This window comes from Engystomops pustulosus, chromosome 6 (assembly GCF_040894005.1).
Source record: "Engystomops pustulosus chromosome 6, aEngPut4.maternal, whole genome shotgun sequence".
In the NCBI taxonomy this organism is placed as follows: domain Eukaryota; kingdom Metazoa; phylum Chordata; class Amphibia; order Anura; family Leptodactylidae; genus Engystomops; species Engystomops pustulosus.
Genome location: NC_092416.1, coordinates 59,479,149 through 59,498,901, shown reverse-complemented (window position 1 = coordinate 59,498,901; position 19,753 = coordinate 59,479,149). Strand labels below are relative to the sequence as shown.

Genomic DNA, 19,753 nt, shown 5'->3' with positions numbered 1-19,753 from the left:
TAGACACTTTAGCAGGTTCCTTTATCTGTCAGCTGTCAGTGGAAACAGGGCAGAAAGCTGATTTCTGCAAACTACTAAAATAAGGAAGAGGAAAATAGAAGGACACAGGAACATTTTTCTTTATTAAAGTAAATCCCAAAGTTTACATCTCACCTGCACTATTCATTTTTGCAGTTTTTCTAAAAGTTTATTTTCTATTTTAAGGAGCATTGTTGTTTTACATTTTGTAAATAGTTTTTTTTTTTGTAAGTTACTTATGAATCCTCCAGTTCCTTGCACAGTTAGTGTCTGGGAGTGAACAAAATATAATAAACAGGACACAAAATTATAGCTGTATCCATTCGTTCTTAGGGTTTTCAGTTGTCTAAGAGGTCAGAACTCTTTTGACCATAAAGCGTAGACATTGTGTTTCTTTATAAAATGTAACTTTTAATACAGTGTTCAGGAAGAGATTGCACGCAGCCCCTCCCCAAGAGACTAGGATGTTGCCTTGTCTGTGTCAATAGTGTATAATATGAATATTGCATTATCTAGCCCTGTAGTAGTACAAAGGAGCTGTCATTTTCATTGCAATAAAGTAACTCTGCTGACTTTGTCCTTGTCTACACAGCTAAGCTAAAACACGAGATGAATAAAACAGGAGTATTGAAAATGTAGAAAAACATTTAAGCATAAAAACCTATTGGAAATGATACTTAAACCAGGAGTGTACTGGGTGCATTTATTCTAGGTGCCAGGATGGAAAAGATGATGACTCTTATGACTCTTAAAGGACATTTTATATAAAAAATAGGCTTTATAAATTATGCAAATGAACCCATGGAGCTCTGGGCTCCGTAGCTGTTAATTGGGCCTGGAGCCCCTCAGGCTTATTTGCATCATTAATAAAGCATTTTTTCTTAAAAACAAGAAGCTAAAAGAAGAGCGGATCCTGCCAGAGGGGGCACACTTTAGTATGTCAGTGTGCTTGGTTTACAATCCTTTTTCCTGGTGGTAGATTTCCTTTAACTAAGTCATAGGTTGCGGAAACTGATGTGTGCGGTGTGCAGCCAAGTTTCAGGGGTCATGGTTAAGAGATGCAGGGATGATAATTACAAGACCAGAGATTATATAATTAAAGAGAGCCATACTGAACACATAAACTTTGCCCAGGGACATTTTGTGTGGCAAAGGACATTATCTTTATGATTTGGGGGGTTGTCACTTAAGAATGCCACGTAATGGTTTCTCTTTATGGTTTTATGCCAACGATGAAAAATAACAGCATCGGTGCTCAAGATAGACCACTAAAAACAAGGCATCTAAACCCCCCCCCACCCCCCGCACATTGGCAGGGCACATAGAAATAAGAAGTTGTTACTCCCCATATTTGTGTAACATTCTATTTCAGAAGTTGCACAGTAGAGGATTTATCTCCAACTTTACCTAATGAGCCAAAGAGATATACCTTTATTTTGGAAAGAAGTCCATAAAGCCATCAGCGGATCATCTAGAAAATCATCTTTTAAAGGGGTTATAACATTGTGTATATTTGTCTCAGTTTGCTGATCATTGCGCATGGGTGAGATCTCTGAACAGCTGATCTCTAAACAGGACGGGAGAGTGACGTGGCCGAGAGGAGGGAGAGTTGGGAAGTGCCAGATGCCGGCGGGAGGTAGAATGGGCAGAACATGCGGCAGTCAGGAGGCAGGGTATCTTGACTGCTTGGTCAATCTACCCCACCTCCTTGACTGCCTCTTAGCCAGGAATAAAAGTATTTTTTAAACCATTGTGGGGCAGTGGTGTACGATAAAAGCAAGTCAGATAGACTTACATCTACAGTGTCATGGTGCCCACGTGTGTGCCTTTACTGTTTTAGGTCTTATATGCGCACGACTGTATGTTTTTCTCTGTTCTGTATATATAGCTGTATTTTGGCCATACTTACAGGACATTTTTCACCCCTATGAGCACGCATGGAACTGTATCCATATAATATATAGTGGGCTGGCAAATCATGGATGGCTGACTATTGGCTGGCTGAGAGAATGCACCTCCCACTGGTTCTGGTCTCCCTGGATACTGCACGTATATATGACAGCATACAGTGTACAACTTTATGAAGCATGAATGCAACCCATAATTTATACGTTCCCATAGACTTCTATGGTGTGTACGGGACAGAAATACACAAAAAAATAGGAAATTTTTTTTACGTCTCGTTCATGCTACAGTACATTATACAATACAACCATTAAAATCTATTGCCCATTGTCATGAATTTACTACACGTAAATATGTCCGTTTTCATACCTTTGTGTGCATGAAACAGACACAGCAGCTAACCCCATTTGTTTTGGTAAATCCTGCTGTGCCCTATTATGTGCATAGTTCTTATGGGTCACAATGATCAGACCTGAGGAAATCCTTTAAGAATATAACAGAATGCAATTTCAGAATTTTACATTAAAGGGGTTTTCCCACAAAGACATGGAAGGCCATATCCATGCGATAGGGGCTAACTTGCTGATCAATGCTAAGACTCAGACTAATGGAGCAGACGACCACGCATGTTCTGCTCCATTAAGCTCTATGGAGCTGAGAGAAATTGCTGAGCCCTGTCTGCTCCATTACTCTTATGGAGCGGTGAGGGGTCAGTCGGACCCCTCATTTTCGTGATCTGTGGCCCCCACTGATCAGCAACTTAGGCCTTTCCCGTGTATAGGGTCTAACTTGTCTTTGTGGGAAAACCGCTTTAACCTCTATGGAGGTCATAACATGATGCTAGAAATGCATCTGTGGCACTACAAATCTCAGCATATCCTTGGCTATTCTAGCATTCCATCCAAGTAATTTATGTTGTGAATGAGACCTCAAGTCCTTAGACTAGGATTACAAGCTCTCTTACCGGTAGGGGGATCGATTCCCTGTGCTGTGCATCATAATCCCTGCATGTTCACAATTTGCTACTCATTGTAAAGATATTAGAAGTGTGGATGTGTGTGTCGCTGCTTGTTTTAGGGTGTGTATTGTTTGTCTGCAGGGTTTAGGCGGGACGCGGGGCTCCAGGCACATCTATCTAGTAATTAGTACTCTGCAGCCAGCTGTTTGTACAGTGGAGAACAGCGCCAGGTGTGAAGGTGGTGAAGAATGAGGGGATTGGGCAGAATAGAACTGCAGATGTGTGCCCAGTAGATACTCCAATTTCCTAATTTACACAGCTCCTTAGGGCTTATTCACACAGGTGTGTCCATTGAAAACATTTTGCCACCCGTTTTTCAGTTTTTTTGTCCGCATCAATATTTTTTCACATCGGTTTGTTCAGACTTTTTGTACATCTGATGGTTTACATTCATTAGTAGGAAAACACCAGGTTCATCAGTTTTTATTGTGAACCCAATGGGAGTCATATATCTTAGGCTACATTCACACACATGTATGGGGGACGTATATATGGCCGACATATATACGGCCAATATACGTCCCCCATACACTTCTATGGGCTCACGGCCCTGTACGGGAGCGGTACGGTGCAGCACACATGCGGCACTGTACCGCTCCGTAGCCCGGGAAAAGATAGGACATGTCCTATCTTTTCCCGTGATACGGCGCTGTGCACTGTATCTTCCTATGGAGAAGGGCGGGGGTGAGCAGCGTGTGAATGTAGCCTTAGGCTTGACTCACACGGGCTGTTGTGTGGATGTATATATATATATGTGCCCCTTTATACCTTTATGGCACCCAGGCTTGGTACAGTGACTACAACATTTATCATGGTGTTCCAGTTTATTGCTATACAAGGCATGAAAAAGTCGCAATACCTGTGGCTGATTCTGGTGCTGGTTATAGCTGAAATTTACAGCACGTTTGCCAACGTTCTTTTGCCTGTTGCCTAATTCTACAATAATTTTAGTTTTAATAAAATAATGCTACACTGCAGGGGAGTAACAGCAGGGCTAACAGTCATAGCAGCTGCTATGGTGCCCACAGTGTCAGGGGCCCCGACATCTGGGGTATTGGATATGAATATGCTGTATGTGTGTATTTGTGATGTGCTCTACATGTGTATGCATATGTGATTTGTATATGTCTGTGTATATGATGCATGGGTGTATATGGTACTGTATGTATGTATGTATATATGGTGTGTTTATACTGTATGTGTATTTTTTAAGGGGTTTGTGGGGCCCCATTCAGAAGTTGGCCGTAGGGCCCAGCCTCTCCTAGTTACACCACTGCTACACTGTATCTAAATAATACCACCATGCCACGCAAATGTAGTACTGCCAAGCAGTTTAAAGGACATCTATCACCAGATCAAGGACTGTAAACCAAACATACTGGTGTGTGCCCCCTCTGGCAGGATTTGATGTTCTTTTAGCTTATTATGCTATTGTTTTTAGAAAAAAAGGGGCTTTACAATTATGCAAATGAACCTGAGGGGTTCCAGAGTCCATTCACTCCTATGGAGCCGAGAGCCCCTCATGCTCATTTGCATAATTTTCAAATGAGCATTGGTTTCCTAAAAACCACACATATGGCCTCTGCAACCATGAATCATTAGATGATATTTAAGGGGAAAGCCCAGTGCAGCCCTTGCTCTATCTTTTCTCGGTGTACGGCGTGGAACCACCGTTGCCGTCTGTGGGGACGTATTTGCGGCCGCAAATTTGCAGCCGCTCATACGTCCCATTAGACGGGTGTCTGAATGTACCCTAATAACATAGTCAGGGATATGAATAATGTCCCTGCTTGCAACAGGACCCCTTATTGATATATTTAGATGGAATATTTAGGGTCACTACACTGAAATCATAATTTAATAAAACAAGTTACTGATCTCTTTCATACAGATTCATGTACATGTATATGGAGGTTTTTTCAGCCCTGAAAATAAGTGAAACAGTGATGTGTAAAACACTCCAGTCCTCTGTCCAACCACAAATGGCTGATACCAGGGGACAATAGATTGCAATAAACTGCACAGCAAATGGAGATGAGATAGAACTTTGAGCTTAGCTTCCTCTAAATCCACATTTTATGGAGCAGGTCATGTGATCAGGATGTTACGAGATAATAATCTAACAAATTCTAAACTTCTTCTAAGTATGACTTTCCTGCCAAGGTATTAGAGCTAGCATTCATGGAAACATTATTTGGCACCCTGACAAGCAAAATCCTTTACACTTTGTGGGCAAAGATGTGAGATTTCCTTGGACAATATTCAAGGGTATTTCAAAATCCGTGCCTGCGCTGGAAATTTAAGTCAAGATTTAATATGTTTATTGTCCTTTTTCCGTCCAGACGTTCTCTTACCGCGGTATAGCTCTAATTTTAGAGTCATCTGGGGAGTCGACTTTTCTTTGGTTTGAATAATAATTGTACTTTTGACCCTGTTATAGCAAATAGCATTTTCCTGTTGCTGCGGAGTCTGGAAAATGTATGTTTCATTTGTGGATCATGATCAGTATATTTGTGATAAGTGATTGGTCATATTGTAAGTGTTTAGTTGCCATTAAGCCCAATGTCTAACTATGTGACCGTCTATCTGCATAGAGAGAAATTATATAGTCTTTATGTGTAGCTGTAGGGGATACAGATATTGGTTTGGGATGCTTTTTCCGATGATCTCCTGCGACATGAACAGCGAACCACGGAGCAAGGAGTGCAGTCATGGCAACAAAGTTCACCACAACAAAGTTCACATATGTCTGTGTATGTGTCTTTTCCAATCCTCTCTTACCCTGTATATACAGGCACTGCACAGTACTACTACTCTTATCCTGTATATATGAACACATCACGGTACTACTACGCTTATCCTGTATATATGAACACATCAAAGTACTACTACTCTTATCGTGTATATATGAACATATCACAGTACTACTACTCTTATCCTGTATATATGAATGTATCACATTACTACTACTCTTATTCTATATTTATGGGCACTTCACGATACTACCAATCTTATCCTATATATATAGAAACTGAACAAACTACTATTCTTATCCTGTATATACAGTCACTGCAGATTACTGCTACTCTTATCCTGTATATATGGGCACTAACCAGTACTACTACTCTTAGGCTAAATTCACACTGCCGTGAGCCCGCCGCACCGTAGTACGGCGGGCACACAGCAGCGCGGGGAGAGGAGGAGGAGGTGAGCGCAGCTCACGCCCGCCCCTCTCCATAGGAATTAATGGCGCACGGCGCCGTAATACGGGGAAGGATAGGACATGTCCTATCTTTCCCCGGGCTACGGAGCGGTACGGTGCCGCACGTGTGCTGCACCGTACCGCTCCCGTACAGGGCCGTGAGCCCATAGAAGTGTATGGGGGACGTATATCGGCCGTATATACGTCGGCCGTATATACGTCCCCCATACTGTAGTGTGAATGTAGCCTAATCCTGTATATACAGGCACTGCACAGTACTGCTACTACTCTTGGGCTACATTCACAGGAACGTTTGCGGCGGGCACACGCTGGCGCATGGGAGAGGAGGGGGTGTGCGCTGCTTGCCCCACCCCTCTCCATAGAGATACCTGGCGCACTGCGCCGTAATATGGGAAAGATGGGACATGCCCTATCTTTTCCCCCGGGTACGGAACGGTACAGTGCCGTATGTGTGCTTCACCGTACCACTCTGTGCTGCCCCGTGCGCCCATTGCCGGCCTGTGGGGGACATATATACGGTGTACAGCTAACTCTTTTTCATTTACATGTGGCTCACCCCTTAAGGGTTTTTTTCCAAAATCCCACAAGACTCTTTAACTGATAGATAAATAGACACACAATATACTATAAGATAATAATATAGATAACTAGATAAACAGTTACATATAGAATCCATAGATAAATATAAGCAATAGATAGGTGATAATGCAAATTTATCTTCCATTCAGATGTCAGTTTTACCAGGGGAGTATAAATGAAGATAAGCTGGATTTACCATTTTAAAATTTGGACCACTTTGACATATAAGCGTCTTGTTGTTATATGTGTATTTACTTTGTATTTTATTTTCTCAGGATCCATTCTGGCCCGTAACGTCTCTACTCGATCTTGCCCTCCCCGCACTAGCCCTGCGTCTGATGTTGAGGAAGATGATGAGGAGTTAATGGATGGCAAAGGGTAGGTGCTATAGTACATGTATATATGGAGAACTTTTTAATGACTTTGCTATACTGATAGTAAACAGATTTATTTATGTAGGTTACTTCCATAGCTTATCTGCCCTTGCAGACAGACAACAGTTTAACCTTATCCTGCCAGACATGTGATCGTACAGCCAAGAGTTTAGTCTCATTTAAGTTTCCACAATTCGCTGCTCTCTGGTTATATGATTTCATCAAAATGTCAAAATTTCTTTTAGATGTAAATGGAAAAGAAATCCTAAAATTCAAATTCAGTAACAAAGCAAAGTTTATATTTGATACTTGTAGTTTTTGTTTTCCTGTAAATTTTTTCCTATAGGAATCAAGGTCGGGAAAAGCACTCAGCCTTTGTCTCCCTTGTGGGAGGGGTTTGTCAGTGGGCTACGTTATATACCACAGATCCGTCGCGTCTAGAGCTGTAATTACTCTGTCTACCCGGTTAATTACCCTTGTGGCTTCCACCAATCCCTTTCTTCATATTTAGAAATGAAACCACAGTAAGACCTTGCCAAAGTTTAAGCTTTCATTCATCGCTGCAATCTAGCTGCACTATAAAGTATGAGGTGCAGGCAGCTCTGCAATAAGAGTCCTTAAGGAAGCTTCTCCTCCCACCAAGACATAAGGTACATCAATAAACTTAAGGACAGGTAAAAAAAAGTTCAATAGTGTCCCCAAGAATAAGATAGGGAACTGACCTCTAGAAATCTAAGGAGATTAAGATCCAGTGTTAAAATTATCTGTAGCGCCACCTCAGGAGAAATAAAGCATTACATGCATGTCTGCATAAAAGTTGATGCCTCTGGGTGCAAAAAGCAATGGGGGCCCCAATAATTTCCTTTTTTTTTTAAGATATTATATTTAAAAAAATAAAGTAAATATTGCCCCCCAAAAAATGTGCTTCAGCCTACACTGGGAATCTCCAATAACAGTATGACTCCAAACCGATGCCGAATCACAACATAGGCCAAGTGCACTTTTGATGGCCTCTGTTAGTGTCCATTTGCTCCATTTGAGACCAAAAACAACGCTACTGCTTTTGTCCAATTTTCCCCTCAAATAACGGATAATTAAAACTAGCAGAAGTCCACGCCCCCATTGTCGTGCCGAATACATAAAAAAACCTCAAGTCTGACCTGGCATAGTTTTGCGTAAAAAACAGCGATGAAAAGTTTGCTGTTTTTTCAAAAGACTGCAGGCCTGCCCACTCCACCTACTGCAAAGGCACTCTATACCCTGTGGGCGTGGAGGTGGCATAGTTGCTGTTGTAATCACAAATTCTTGCACTGCGCAAGAATTTACACTTATTTCACTGCCGAACCTACACTTTGACCCTGCTCATTGCTAGCCTCAGCCGCTGCAGAATACAAACCTGAGCTGCTGCAGAACATTATAATACACAGTGCAGATAGTGGCAAACCTCATAATACTTACTGCAGAACCTCTTACTGCACACCTCAGCTGCTGCAGAACCTAACAATACACAAATCCGCTGCCCTACAACCACATAATACACAACTAAGCTGCAGCAGAACCACATTATACAAATCTGAGCTGCTGCAGAACATTTTAATACACACTGCTGCAGAGGTGGCAAACCTCATAATGCACACCAGACAAGCAAATAAGAAAAAAGTTCCCAGTATCCATCCCACCAACTCTTTCAGCAGGTTCCAGTAGGTATATCAGCATACAAAGATAAAAATATATCCATTAGAGAGTAATAGTCACCACACGGGATGAGGAATAGTATTAGACACTTAGGATACACTATTGCATGAAGCCTCCAATGCTGGGATTTCTCTTTCTGATTCCTCTTCTTATGTCTCTAGGGAAGGTTCCAAAGCCATATGATACTTGTATGGCCTAATATGATTTATGGGAAGGTGTCGCCCAGTGCCATGCACTCTTTATACACTTCTATAATCATTATCTATAAACCATTTCCGACTTTAGTTTGAAGTCTTTGTCTACCATTCCGTAATGAATGACTTTTTTTTCACAAGTCCGAATTCTCTATGTAAAAGACAAAAGTGAGACTGCGGTGACCCTTTCCAGCTGGCACTTGTAATGTTTCTCCGGAGACCGATGCAGACAGTCTGCTGATCTGCTGTGTTTTCCCTGATATTCTAACCGCCTGCCGCCTATTATACGGATATTGTGCTGCAATGCTCTGCATTGAAAGCTGTGGTTTCACTTCCTGGACAGTGTTCCCTTCCACGTTTAATGGCGACCCTATAAAACACAAATCTTGGCACTTCTGAAAAGAAAGCTTTCACCGTCAAGTAGCGTCTCCCTTACATTGGCTTCACTTTACAAGGATTGCTCATGATAGAGGGCAAAGACAATAGGAGAGATAGCATTCATGTGCGGTCACTTATGCCCTGCGTCAGAGAGCTGACACTCAGTCAGGTTTCTAGTCTTTGTTCTAGGTGGACAGACTTCTATTGTAATACTGTGTACACTCTCTTTTATATACTGTACACACTGATGTAGCAGAGCTAACTTCTTATACACTCGTATATTATATGTATAGACCAATGTAAAATTCCTTGCGATGTTATGAGACAAACTCTATGGTTATCATTAGTGTTGTCCCTTTAATCAATCTGTCAGCAGTACCTGCAAAATAATCATGAGATGACCAAAAAAATCACAAACATAAATACCAGGAGAGGAGTGGAGGGAGCTTTTTATATGTGAAAAAATCTCAAGTCATAAATCTGGCTTTACATAGCAATGCACTAGCATCTGTTCTATGTTTAAGACACAATGGGGCTCATTTACTAAGGGTCCATCGGACGCACTTTCGTTGGGTTTCCCGATTGGGGTGCAAAACGGAAATCATGGGGAAACCTGACGAAAATGCGGCCCCGTTATCTGTGTGGCGGGAAAAGGTTTTTTAACACAGAAAAATCACAAAAAACCCATAGCAATTTTTTCAAGAAAATCCTATGATAAATGTCCCCCTATGTCTGAATATAATGGTTTGACTTGACTCAACTCAAACACTCAAAAGGTTATGTATATATAAAACATCAAACAGATTGAAAAGAAGATAATCAGAGTAAATGAACAGTGGGACTCCCTTGTACCCCTGTGTGGGGGGGGGGGGGCATTTAGCATATACACAGTTGCTCTATAACAGTACAGGGCTCAGAGAATCAATGAAGCCGCTGTGCATATGTGACAAATATTATGTTCAAGTGACCCATCTTCTTGTGATCAGCGTGGGTCCCAGAGGTAACAGCGTCTAATTAAAAATCTGACTTGACATAAATTGTATATCCCTTTAAAAGATCCTAGAGCCCTAGTTGACCTGTAGGGACTACACCTACTACCGTATGCTGCATATTTAAGGTGCATATTTTCACTTTGGAGTAATACCCCTAGTGAAGAATTTCAATGTTATATGATGAGGTATAACTTGAATCTTCGTGACTTATGTCTTCTTATGTGGTAATTGGTCTCAAACTCTTGTTTTCCAGCGCATGTGTGCACCTTCTATCAGAGACATGGAGAACGACGTTGAGGGCCTTTGGTTTATGCATACTGATACTGATTCCTAATACCGTGCATTAATAGCAACCAGTGCACTCCCATTGCTTTGCACAGTTGTATTATCATCTTTTATCATTGTTGCACTACTGTCACATTTTTCTGTTATGTCATTCTGGATAAAAACTGATTTTAGGTCTGATCTTCTGACTCCACTGTTGCTTAGCAGGCTTATCTTTCAGGAATCTGGAAAAGCTGGGGTCCACATTGGTTGTCTGACACTCATCTTTTTCAGATATAAAAAATGGGTAACACAAGGAATTATATATAGTGATATTGCCACAACATTTTATATTCTCCCCAGATGAACTTTGTGCTTTTGTACTGACAGGAAAAACAGATGGCGTCCTGTCCCCATAAAATGTGCCCTTTATGCATGTGTTCTCTATGAAGCCCGTTTTAAAGGGGGTGATGACCCGGTTGTACTTAGCAACAAGTGGACTTCATCTTGTAAACCTGGTCAGGCATGTAGGACACCGCTGATGGTTTCACATCATGTACCTCATAATCATAAATCACGTTTTCAGTCACTTTTATACGCATTGTTAGGAATATTCTGAGTTGTATGGCCATGCCAATGCCTTTGAGCACAGATGTGGTTCTCTCCGTTATACTTTCCTACCAGTATGATGGTAACATACATTTCTTTTGTCTAATTTTCCTAAAAATAATATCTAATTCTTTCAAAGGGAACTTTACCTGACTGGAGAAAAGCTTGTCAGACCAAATTTAAAGGATAGAAAAAAAATGACAGCTTCTGCGGGGTTAAAAAGCCTTCTGCACAGATTGTTGGTCCCTACAGCTTGTCAGGCGTTTAGTTGAAGGGCAGTATGAGGTCTGACAACTTTGTTCCCACGCTCCTGCAGCAAGGATTGAACACTCAAAATCTGCGAGCAATTCATGTTACAAAGGACACAGTTAAAGGGGCGTCCAGGTCCTTCACAAAGATGTATAATTAAAATCAACTCACCTGCAGCCTCTGTTCTAGCTCTGGGCTGGCTGCTGAAGCCTCTGTTCTTCTGTATTGCTGTAACATGACATCCAGGACCTCTACACAATTGGTACATCACAAATACGACATGTGCTTTGAGGGGAGCTAAAGATGCCGAAAACATGTCACAGTCATTGGAATGGAGATGGCAGGTGAGCAGATTTATGAATGACGCAGACAACCATTTTAAAGCTAATTGGGTTTTATGCATCTTTAAAGAGACACTAGGGTGATCCCCCCCCCCCTTTAGTTTAGTATTACCCAGAGGCGTAACTTGTGGGGGTGCAGAGGGTGATGTCGCAAACCAGGCTGGAGGCTTAGGGGGCCCATAAGGTGTCACTTTCACATATGTGTCACTTTCCCATATGAGAAGACTAGTACTATAATCCATACATTATAGTCGGGGGCCTGGCCCAGACTTTGCACTAGGGCCCATCAGCTTCAAGTGACACTACTAGTATTACCGTATTTAGTTATTACATTCCATCTGAAATATTATCATGAAAATCATTTTGGTTATCTGATCTTATTGTGACCTGCTCAGAATTACATGGATTTTAGTAGCTGAGAAGAAGTCTCTTTCTAACTTTCTGGTGATGCAATTACATGGACTGTATCACATGAGTTCTCCACAGGTTGAGCATAATCCCCTATGATAATTACAGTTTGCACAGTTATAAGGATAGAGATGACAGTGTAACCTCCTGAATTTTTTATTGAAGAATATTGAGAGAAGGAATATCACACCTTGATATTGTCTGTAGATTGCCAATGTGATGATCTCCTGATACATCTTGGGGAACATAGAAGACAGCACAGAAGTAGAGAAATCTTCGCCAGGTTCCATGATTGCTTTTTCATTATTTATAGCGAAAAAAAAAATACAGGAACCTGTGTAAATTTGCAACCCAAAATCCACTTATTTATTGCAAAGTACCAACACAGGAATTTAAGCAGTAACTTATTGATCCCTGTTCTACAACAACTTAGAATTGTATTGGCCTCCTGAGGACACCAACACAGTTGAAAGAAAGAGGGAAATTTTGGATTATCATAGTAGCTTCTCTGGCCGGATAATCCGGCCCTGTCCACACACTTTCTGCAATCCCAAGCAGTCAAGGATGTGTTGCTTTAAAATTGCACTAAATTGCGCTAATTGCAGCATTTTTAAGTTACTTGGAACTGAATGAAGATTCTTTGAGTTCTGTTTGGTGAACTCTGTCCTGGGTGATGGCCTGGGTGCCCACAGAGTGGACTCTGAGTGCCACCTTTGGCACCTGTGCCATAGGTTCGCCACCACTGGTGTATAGAGTTATTGATGTGTAATATGTAGAGCCCTCCTGGGCCATTGCTACAGGCCCTTTCCCTAGTGAATTGACTCTTTCCAGGGGTGTGATGTCTCTAATGCACAGTGTATTGTTTTTGGAAGCCTGGAATTATTTTGATATCCTTGCCCAGTTCAACATCATAAGATTGTGTTCTGACACATCCATTCTTTCTCACTTCCTGCTCATACTGATGCATAGGGTGTGTATAGATCCTGACCACAAATAAATTCCCTGGTGCGCCCAGCTGCAAGAGCAAATATAGTGGCAGAGCGAATCATATTATCCAGCTTGTGCTTCAGAAGACGTGTTGCTTACTGTCAGAATCCCGAGCATGGTCATAATACCTATTATTCTCTTTGTGTGCTCAATACATCAAATGGAGAGGCCTGATTGTGGGGATGGGGGGACATAGGTGACAAGAAGTATAAAGTACAATCTTTCGTTGAACAGGGAAACAGCACACCCTAGTGGCCAAATTATTGTAGAAACTGATTCATGAGATTTTCAGGTCACAAGACTGAATAGAAAGGGTGAACAAGCTCTGCCAGAACATCTTTGCATTCTTCACTAGGTGGCACTCCACTGGTGATATGAGTTGGAGTTCTTGGAGGGTGCAAGGTTTTTAACCCCTTTCCCAGCCATTGTCAGTGTGTCACATTTTAGACGCAGCTATGAGTGGTGACAGCTACATCTAAACAGGAAGGGGATTCCTTCTTCTTCTCTATCAGAACCCCTGCATTGCGAATTCTGGTTGCTAATGGTTTCCATACAAGTGGTGGAGAGCCTGACAAAGACTCCCAGGGCTGCCCGGCTTAAAGATCAGTAGGAAATGCCAGAGACACAACCTAATAGGCCACCTGTCAGTTTATTCTGATAGAAGACTATGCTTTGGTATACTAAGGATAAGTTTGATAAAAACTAATCTCACAGTCCAAAATGTATAAACTATTGAAACAAAACCTGGTATCAGTGTAAATGTAGAAACACAAAGAATGAAGGTAAAAGGTTGTTCAGGAATCAGGGGAATGGCACAATATATAAAAGCCAGGTATATTTTTTTTTTACTTTTTCTGTTAAATAGATCTTATGTTTCCCAAAAGTCCCATTCTAAAAAAAATCTCTTATACAATAATGTAGGTGTCTATGAGAGGCATAATATACCCAATTCTATAAAAGGCATACTGTGAGGCACATGGTTACACTTTTTGAGGGTGGTGGGCAAGGAGCTTGAGGTTATAACTCTTGCACTAAATAAGGCTCCTTCTCCTGCAGGAGAAACTCTCATGACCAAATTGAATTTTGGAAGCTGATGTTTTTAAACAAAATATATAATTACCAAAGATGTTATTGGGAATAAACACTTGTGAAAATGTGTTACTTGTTGTTCTAAAATACTCCAATAGGGGGCCTCATAACTCTTTCTTAGCAGATACGTTTGCAGAGAATATTATTAGGTCAAATTGACAGGATGATTTCATTCTGCTATAAACCTGGCTGTATACAATAGGTAAGGGATGAAGCATCCACCACTTATGAAGTAAATTAATGAACTCCTAGTTGACTTCTGTTTGCAAAATTGCCACAAGAATCCCATACATAGTGATCCCCATATTTACATACTAGGAGTTTAGAATAGAAAAATATGGTAATGACGGCTATTTGTCTAAATAAGTATGCAAATTTACTATTCATGATTCTGCAAAAGTTGGGTGACAACCCATATTGGAGATGAATTGAGACTATATAGGTTGTTACTCAGCTTTCCCAGTTACATAAAGAACTTAGGGACTACTCAATGGCCCTTTATAAGCTGTCAAAGAACTTTGATGCCAGGAAGGGGAAAGGTACACAGGGATTTTCCAACGGAAATTCATAGTTTACAGATAAGAGGAAAACTGAGTCCTATAGACAAGTACAGAGCTCTCAGGTGGTCTCCCTGCACCAGATGTGATATAGAGATAATGCTCTAACCCTTGTCTAATGTCATTCTTCATTCTCCAGAAGTGAATCATCTTTCTTCATATTCATTTTTACTTCCTGCAGAGAGAAGAAAGCGGCAGGGCTGAAGATAACGAAGAAGAAGACACGGAGACGGCACACAGATGTAAGGACAACTAGAATCTCTGACATACCCAGTAAAAGGGAAATAAGTGCAGAAATGTCCAGGAAAAATGTAGGGTAATTACATATGTGAGGTCCTACATGGTATTGATAACAGAGAGGGTTGGTATACGATAATCCTCCTAGATTCAATAGAAATATATATGAACGTGTGCTTATCACAGGCCAGAAACAAAGACTGGTGTTTGCAGCCTGTAGGTCTTCGGAGGATGAGCATCTTACTCTAGCAGTGTCCAAGCCACTCTAAGGCTGTTATTTGCCATAGGTTGTAATAACACGTCAGGGATATTCCGACATGCCCTTAGAACATATGGCACAGATGTCTCCAGGGGACCCCCTCTCCTCTTGAATATGGCGAGGGGGGAGTGTACATCAGAAGAAGTCGGCGATTGACATCACTGGGGAAAAACCCCGTACATCGGCAGTAGCCAATGTCAATAAGGTATCCCTAAGACTCTTATACAGACTATCAAAAACAGTCTTCTGTCTAAGATAGTCTTTCCTCTGTGTTCTACTGACTTACCTCTGCTACTTTGTAAAAGATAGATGTCAGACCTGCCTGGGTGAGACAGTATAATACCTATGGGTGGGGTAGTAGGCTGGGACATTACATCATGAGTTGACAGTTGATCACACTTTAAGGTGTCATTTCCCTGTATGTACCCACACTGACCTTGAATAATTTTTACTTGTGATTCATCCCACTATAGATGGCCATGTTTTGTCTTCATCTGATATTGCAGCTCACTCACAATTAAGTAAATACGGCTGAAGCCCCCCATACACATCAGGGGAAAAACATTCAAATCCACCTAAGGCCCTGTTTTTTGCACCATTTACCTACAGTATAAATGACATGTTAGAATTCTTCTGCTGGCCAGTACAGTTCTGTCAATGCCTACATAATTTTTTATATAGTATAGGTTTTTCCTATAATTATAGAACTTTTTTTTATTTGTTTTTACATTGCCAATTTATAAAAGTCATAGTTTATTTTATGTTTCCATCGATATAATTGCATATTTTTATTGACTGCAGACAGACATCACAAAATACCAGAATATTTAGCATTAAGTTTTTTTTTACAGCGTTGACTGAACATATTTCTTGGCCCACTCATGACCAAATATGTTATGGTTACTATTTTCTTTATACTTTTGAAATAAATGTGATTTTCCGATGTGAGGGATTTAGGAATTTTTTATTTTACGTTTTTAAACATTCGTTTTTGTTCAAGAAGGGGACTAGAAGTGGCATTTGTGTGATCGCATATATATAGATAACCGAACTGTACATCACTGTCTCTCTGTCACTCACTCTCCCTGTCTGTGTCTCTGTCACTCACTCTCCCTGTCTGTGTCTCTGTCACTCAATCTCCCTGTCTGTGTCACTGTCACTCACTCTCCCTGTCTGTGTCTCTGTCACTCAATCTCCCTGTCTGTGTCACTGTCACTCACTCTCCCTGTCTGTGTCCCTGTCACTCACTCTCCCTGTCTGTGTCCCTGTCACTCACTCTCCCTGTCTGTGTCCCTGTCACTCACTCTCCCTGTCTGTGTCTCTGTCACTCACTCTCCCTGTCTGTGTCTCTGTCACTCACTCTCCCTGTCTGTGTCTCTGTCACTCACCCTCCCTGCCTCACAGAGAAAAATTTGATGATGATAAACGCGACAGATTCCTTTAGCAGACATACATACACAGATACATACACTTAGCTTTATATATTAGGTTACCTACACTGAAATTTTGTAGCCAGCATTTTGGCTATTTAAGAAGGACTAGTTTAGGAAGGGTTTTCCTTCTCAGGATTTAATTAAAGGAAACCTATCATCTCGGATCTACCTAATCAGGTAGATCAGGTGGAAAGTTTTGATCCCTCCTACAAGCAGGCTGCAGCTGCCGTGCGCAGAACTCTGGCTTCGCAGTCAAGTGTGTGCAACTACAGTACAGGGAGCTGCACGCTGAAGACTGCCTGTAGGAGGGATCGAAAGAGGAAGAAACTTTGAATATTTAGTAGATTTAGTAAAGTTTTACTAAAAAAAAAAATCATTGGGTTGTCACTAAATACAAGAACCTAACACCAGAATTACTTTATTAGGTTTCCTTTAACATTGGTTCTACTCACTGACACCAAGTATGGATCTTGCTAGAGTTTCCCAATATTTGTTAATGATCTATGTTGAGGATAGGTCAGTAAAATAACATTGATGGGGATGCAACACCTGGCACAATTGCTAGACGCTACTACATGTGAAACGGAACCAGAAGCAGGCGGCTTCCCCATCCTGTTTCGGTGGTTCATGGTTCTTACAGGCTTTTCTGCTATTGAACTGAGCCAGACCTGTAGTAAGCCTATACACAATGGACTGAGCTATAAGCTCGGTGTAGTGCCCCCATTGATCACATGCCAACCTATCCTATAAACCACCTAAGCCATCTAATATTGAAGACATCACTATGGACAGAGTTTCCCTATTCCAGATATCTGACGTCTTTACACTGGTAATGCTGACTGACAACTTACTATATGTGAACGAATAATAATGTTTTCTGTGATGCTTTTCAGTTATTGATTGATATGACACAGGTCTGTATCATGGCCAATTCATGCAATCCTGTAGTGTGTACTGTGTTTTACCCTGAAAATCCTGTCTGGACAGGCTGGCATACGTCTCTGTTAAACTTCCTCATGTAGGCGGTGAATGATTTATAATAATTTGCATATCCAGAATAGGATACTATATAAATGAACTGAGCTTCCTTGTTTTGTGTTATTCGAGGCTCTTGAACGGTTATGGAAGACTATGGAGAACTCAATAATGAAACGTTGGTTAACGGGTGATGGGATGTGCATGTTACATTACAGACCTTAGCTATTAACCATTTCTAGTTATGCCTCAGGAGTCTTTTGGAAATATGATCTTGGCCAACACTGTTATGTCTATGTACATCAATATTTCAGCACCTGAAATGTAAAATTGCCAGCTATAATACTTCATTTACAGAAGATCAGTTATGTCTCTTTCATAGTCATATTTGAGGATTATATAGAACCGAGAAGGGCGGGTTATATTTGACTATATTTTCCCCTGGTTATATAGTTGGAGTTATATAGGGTCCATGACTTTTCATTATGAATGGTGCTATTGTATTTGCATTTTTTCCTGGTGCATATTATTTGTACAGGCAGTCCCCAGGTTACATACAAGATAGGGTCTGTAGGTTTGTTCTTAAGTTGAATTTGTATGTAAGTTAGAACTGTATATTTTATCATTGTAAACCCAGCCAGAACTTTTTGGTCTCTGTGACAATTGGATTTAAAAAATGTTGGGTTGTTATACGAATCAGGAGTAACACTAAAGCTTCATTACAGACACCTGTGATAACTGTACAGCTGTTCATTGTAGCCTAGGACTAAAGTACAATAAATTACCAATATCCAGAGGTCCGTTTGTAACTAGGGGTCGTATGTAAGTCGAGTGTTCTTAAGTAGGGGACCGCCTGTATTATATAAGTACTATAGCTGGCACTATAAGGGTGTATTAAATGTGAAGTGCTTTTTCATGGCATCGATCCTGTAAAAAACCCAAACTGAATTAAGAATATAGTATTTTTATATGCATTTTTTATCATGGAAATATATGTTGAGGTCTCTGTCACTATGGCTGATGCTAAATGTTGCTGTTCAAGCTCATGTATGTGAATAATGACAAGTGTGGTTAGTTCAATCCAGACTGCTGATGGTGCAATACAAGGCGAGGGAGGAAGTTAGGTAGGGGTGGAACAGGCAAGCTGGAGTGTCATGCAGTCATACACATGAACACCATTATCAAAGAAATTAACACAAAGGAAACCTCTGGGAGAACTCCGCTATAATGACAGGCCGGGTGCCAAGTTCTGAAAGAGCTGGGAATAAGAAAGAGGAGGAGAGGAAGCTGAGCCGGAAACACTGATCTTGGGTTGCTATGACCACCAAGTAACTAAAAATCAACAAGGAAGTGGGAGAAATAAGCCACATTGAAGTTTTTGAAGCACATTATCCCTTTTGCCTGAACTTTTTTTAAAGGGCCAGAAGTACTTAAAGGGAACCTGTCACCAGATTTTACCTCACTATACTACTGGCCCCTCAGGTAAAGTTTGAAATCTCCTTTCAAGAATTCCCTTCTTTATTTGAAATCTCACCCATTTACAAGTCTTGATAATTTTGCAATTCCAAGTGCATGGTGAGGAATAGTGACCATTTTCTCCTTTCACACTAAGTGGCCTTGAAGGGGGGTAAAGTCCCAATGCTTGGGGTAAGGATAAACATGTATTGTAGTGCCACAAGCATCTTAATTGTCTTTATACTCCCCCTTAACAATAACTCTCACTTTATGTCTGACTATTATCCAGCTCACCCCTCCTCTCTGTGCGTCCATTCGCCAGCCGCCATTAGGAGGAGACAGTCTGCTTACTAGTAGGACAAGAAGCATTTAGATCAAATCCATACAGATGTAACAGGGTTAATATCTTAGACTTGGAAAATTTTCAGATCATCAGGACTTCAAAATGACAGCACAGAGGAGAGTTGCATTTAGTCCTTACTCAATCACATACATCATTGAAGTTTACTAAAAC

The 19,753-nt window shown here is 41.0% G+C and overlaps 1 protein-coding gene across 3 annotated transcripts in view; it reads left to right on the top strand.

Annotated features, from left to right (window-relative positions):
• The window catches only part of PLEKHG5 (pleckstrin homology and RhoGEF domain containing G5), a 173,055-nt gene that overhangs the window by 87,247 nt on the left and 66,055 nt on the right, over positions 1-19,753 (top strand). For 2 of the 3 annotated variants that reach the window (XM_072156251.1, XM_072156252.1), the window contains 2 exons: positions 7,019-7,121; positions 15,062-15,122. In XM_072156251.1, the coding sequence (XP_072012352.1) occupies positions 7,019-7,121; positions 15,062-15,122 (164 nt within the window). Of the gene's footprint in view, positions 1-7,018; positions 7,122-15,061; positions 15,123-19,753 lie in introns of those variants that run through there. The other variant, XM_072156253.1, reaches the window with a different exon arrangement.